Below are 4,788 nucleotides of genomic sequence, written 5' to 3' on the forward strand. Positions count from 1 at the left end.
CGCTTTTGACAGCAAGTCGCTCACCGGCGGCAAATCCAGGTGAGCCCCATGCTTTCTTTTAAGTGCGGATTTCGTTTTTTCTTCTGCGTTCCACCCACATGCCCCTTTGTTTTTCTGTGTGCCGTTAGAAATTGAGCCCAGCAATTCGCCAAAAAAAAAGGAGAGAGAGCCCATCAATATCTATTTTAGCTTTGAGCAAAATGGTTTTTGAAGAAAAAAAAATTATCATTATGAAGGTGTGAACATGCATATACGATAACAGAGCAGTACATAATTTGGTCTGTTCATGTACTGCTTCAAAAGTCTCATAAATTCAAAAAAATACTCACTCCGTCCCAAAATTCTTGTCTTAAATTTGTCTAAATATGGATGTATCAAATCACGTTTTAGTACAAGATACATCCGTATCTAGACAAATATAAGACAAGAATTTTGGGACGGAGGGAGTAAAACAAAATGAGGGACATCATGTACTGCTCTGTCATAGCAAGCATTGTGCATATACGATATCTAATTGAAGTGCAGTACGTTTGTTAATAATTACATATTGAAACTTAATAATTTTATTTTCACTGCAAAATCATTCATGATGTGTCTCTAACTTGCTGTCTTGCCCATGTATCTGTTGTGAGACTAGTTTCATGGGAAAAAAATTGTGGAAATGTAGATCGATCTGCATTAAATAATCACTACAATAGCTCACTTGTTATATATTCGGACTGCAAAAATTACTTCCATCATGCTAATTTTGTCCACTGTTTGCTCCCAGGACGAAATAGATGTACAGACTCCAACTTCAGTAACCATGAGCTTATCTGCTTTTGGGATCATTAGTGCCATCAATGAATGTGTCAATTTGTTCCAGTCAGCAAAATCTGCGATTTCATCTCTGCGCTCCCGATGGAGTGGCTCACAGGAGCAAAGTCTCCATGATCATGTATTGCAATTACAGAGTGACCTACAACGTCTCTGTGACATCCTTCCTGCAATGTACGACCTCATTAATGGAGCAGAGTGGAGAAGCCACAAACGCTGTGTGGCCATGCTCCTTCCTAGCCTCAAGGATGTCGTGTGTGAGGCTGAAGACCTTATTGATGAGTTTAGATGGTACGAGATGAAGGTGCAAGCGGAGGGCAATGCAACCCGATCTCCTTTCATCGACTTCCTTGATAAGGTCATTCATGGCAACTTCAACAAACTGAATGATGTCCAAGTAAGATTGGTTCATCTTTCGAGTCAGCTAGAGAAGATGGGGCTTCCTGGAGTTACACAACACTTTGACAAATTGATCAGACCGGAGACCACCTCTTTGCCAAGTGAAACAAAAATATTTGGACGTGACAAAGAGCTGGAGCATGTATTGGGATTTCTCAATGTACCTACAAATTCAAAACGCAAGAGAGCAACTAGTTCAACCATTGCATCAACAAGCGCATCAACAAGCAACCAAGTTAGTGATGAATCGATAATATTGAATCTTCCTGTTTTGCCAATAGTTGGAATTGGTGGTGTTGGAAAGACTACTCTGGCCCAACTAATTTGCAGCCATCAAGGAGTGAAGTCTCACTTTGAGATGATAATTTGGATTTTCGTCTCAGATGACTTTGATGTGAAGAGGTTAACTAAAGAGGTCATAGAATCATGTCTTGGAAATCTGGCAACAACTGATAATTTGGATTCTCTTCAGCGTGCTCTCTCTGAGCGTGTGAAAAATAAAAGATTATTGATAGTCCTTGATGACATGTGGGGTGATGCATTAAAGGAAAATGGGCAGTGTTGGAAGAGATTTTGTGCACCTTTTAGAAGTATCCAAGAGGGAAGTGCGATGTTGGTTACCACTAGATGTCCAAATGTCGCCGAGGGGGTGCGGACAATGGAGCCCATCATATTAGAAGGTCTAGACGACGGTGTCTTCTGGAATTTCTTCAAGTCATGTGCGTTTGGATCCGATGGTGGTAACAATGATCCTGAGTTAGAGTGCATTGGTAGAAGAATACTTCCTAAGTTGAAGGGTTCTCCTTTGGGCGCCAAAACACTGGGGCGCATGTTAAGCACGGACCTTCAAGCATCACATTGGAATTATATACTTGAAAGTGAACTGTGGGAGTTGAAACAAAAGGAGACTGACATTTTGCCTGCCCTTCGATTGAGCTACATGTATTTACCATTCTATTTGAAGCAGTGCTTCGCATTTTGTGCTGTGTACCCCAAAGATTACATCTTTCAGAAGGAACGCTTAGCTGAAATCTGGGTAGCAGAAGGCTTTGTGGAACCTCAAGGTCGTGTTAAAATTCAAGATATTGGCTGCCAGTATTTTGAAGACCTTCTAGCACGGTCCTTCTTTCAAAAGGCTGGCAGTGGTGGATACGTAATCCATGACTTGCTGCATGACATGGCACAAAAAGTTTCAGAGCACGACTGCATAATCTTAAGAAATAAGAGTGACTTTGATAAAGTTCCCCAAAATGTCCGTCATCTCTACATACTCCCTAACGGTGACTTTGACAATGCCAGCCTATTGAGACTATGCAAGTATACGAAGCTACGTACCCTAATTTGCAAGAAGAATTTAAGGAAGAATAACGGGCTTTTAATGGACGAATGGTGCACTAAACTTCTGCGTATGCGTGTGATTTCTGTTGCCTTTGCAGTTGAGTTATCGGATAGTATTGGCAACTGGAAGCATCTTCGTTACCTTGAAATCTCTGAAGATTCTCCTTTGAAGATGGTTCCTTCAGCTTTTTGTTTGCTATATAATTTACAGTTTTTATATGCCAGGAAATGCAAACTAGAAAGCTTGCCCAGTGACTTTGGTAAGTTGATCAAGTTGCTGAAATTTGAGTCAAACGGATTAACATATTGTGCCGGGGGCCACATGCATTTGAATTCAAAAGATGGGCAGGAACAAGGATTTAGGTTAATAAAGAATTTGAACCAATTCCGGGGAAACTTGGTGATATCTAATGTTGGAATGCTAAGTAAGGATCATGCGGCTGAAGTTGAACTGAAAAATAAGAAATATCTTGACAACTTGAAGTTGAATATGTGGGATATGCAGGCTACACAGGATGCTTTAGGCTTCCATAAGTTTAACAGCCATGACAAGGAGATAAAAGAGGTGCTTGAAGTTTTGGAGCCTCCTATCAAACTCAAGTCTCTGTCCCTCGATAATTATGACGGTGTATCACTCCCAAGCTGGTTTCAACCACAAAACTTGCCAGCCTTAAAATCACTTACTTTTGCTGTTTGTGTTCGACTCGAGAGCATATCATCTCCCTTGATCTCACATAGTGTTAACTTAAATGAGACACATGCAGCTGGTATTTTCATGTCTTTGACAAACGTAACCATTGATGGGTGCGAAAGTATATCAAGCCTCGAACATTTTCTGCATCCAGATTGTGTACCGGCCATCAAGACAATAAGAATTGAAGATTGCAAGATGTTAGCATCAGTAGCAACTGAAAAGTTTGGGGATTTTCATTTTCTTGAAGAACTGGACATGCTCCGTTGTCCAAAAATCTGCCCCCAAAGATTGGTTTCGTCTTCCCTTAAGAAGCTCAATTTGCGTGGTTCTGGTCTCTTTTGCAGTATTGAATGCTGCGCCCTCACGTACTTTTATTTACAATGTGAGTTTGTCACATCTATCCAACTGCAAATGTGGAGTCTTCCAGCTCTACAGATATTGCATATCGAGTGCAAATCACTTGCATCTATTGGAGGCTCCACAAACCTTTCCATTTCGGCAAGCACTGGCAGCATTGGAACATTCTCATCCCTAGTTGTCCTATCAATTCAGAGTTGTCAGAACTTTTCAACCCTTGATGACTTCCTAACACAAGAATATGTACCTGCGATTGTGAAAATTGAGATATTGTGTTGTATGGAGTTATTGTCCCTGCCAGGTGAAAATTTTGGTAGTTTTCCTCATTTGAAACATCTAGTAGTTAATAAGTGCCCAAGACTCACCTGGCAAAGGGGGTTGGTCTTGCCATCATCTCTCCAAAGGCTCGTCTTAACGAGCTGTGGGGATGTATCTCCACATGTTCCTAGCTGCCTCGATAACCTCACATCCCTTGTCTCGCTGAGCATTGGTGGCCTGAGCATAACATCTATTCCAGGTGACATTTGGCACAATAATCTTGCATCACTTAAGGAATTGGTGATTGAGGATTGTCCATATATACCTACTTTCATTTGGTGGAGCTAAGGCAGTTGCAAAAATAAAGAAGGTGTTGATACGCAATTGTCCAAAATTGAAAGGAGTGGAGAAGATCTGGTGTAGAGGTCGCCTAAGGTATTTGTGCTAACATTTGTTTCATGTCCAACTTTTACTTCGCCTTGGTTTGAAATTCCTTCTATACTAGAAATATCCAATGCATTATATACGTAGTAAAATCCAATTTAAGGCAAATTTTAGCATGCTCCCTCTTACCTCCCCTTTTCAGATGAGAGGTAAGAGTACATAATAGATCTCAGCCATTGATTTGATTAAGTACTGGTCTGATTAACTCTTACCTTCTTATCTTCCATGTGAAATGAGGGGGTAAGAGGGAGCATGTTAAAATTACTCCCAATTTAAATCATTATCATTAAGGTACGTTGGACTTGTTGATGACACTTACATATACTCTGACTTATTTTTTCGACATAAGGCATTTTTATTGACTCAAGATGTAGCATCAAGTGGATACAAATCATGATGAGCAACACCCGGCCTATGCATTGCTGAGATGCACACAACCAATATCAGCGGTCTGACAAAATAAAACTGAAAAACACTCTTGA

General features: G+C 40.5%; 1 protein-coding gene across 1 annotated transcript; it reads left to right on the forward strand.

Annotated features, from left to right (window-relative positions):
* The first annotated feature begins 805 nt into the window (after positions 1 to 805).
* Positions 806 to 4,210, forward strand: LOC119357352 (putative disease resistance protein At3g14460). Its single transcript, XM_037624346.1, has 3 exons — positions 806 to 2,531; positions 2,709 to 3,444; positions 3,592 to 4,210. The coding sequence occupies exons 1-3, from the start codon at positions 806 to 808 to the stop codon at positions 4,208 to 4,210; spliced, it is 3,081 nt and encodes a 1,026-aa protein (XP_037480243.1).
* The last annotated feature ends 578 nt before the right edge of the window (positions 4,211 to 4,788 follow it).

This window comes from Triticum dicoccoides, chromosome 2A (assembly GCF_002162155.2).
Source record: "Triticum dicoccoides isolate Atlit2015 ecotype Zavitan chromosome 2A, WEW_v2.0, whole genome shotgun sequence".
NCBI classification, from domain to species: Eukaryota; Viridiplantae; Streptophyta; class Magnoliopsida; order Poales; family Poaceae; genus Triticum; species Triticum dicoccoides.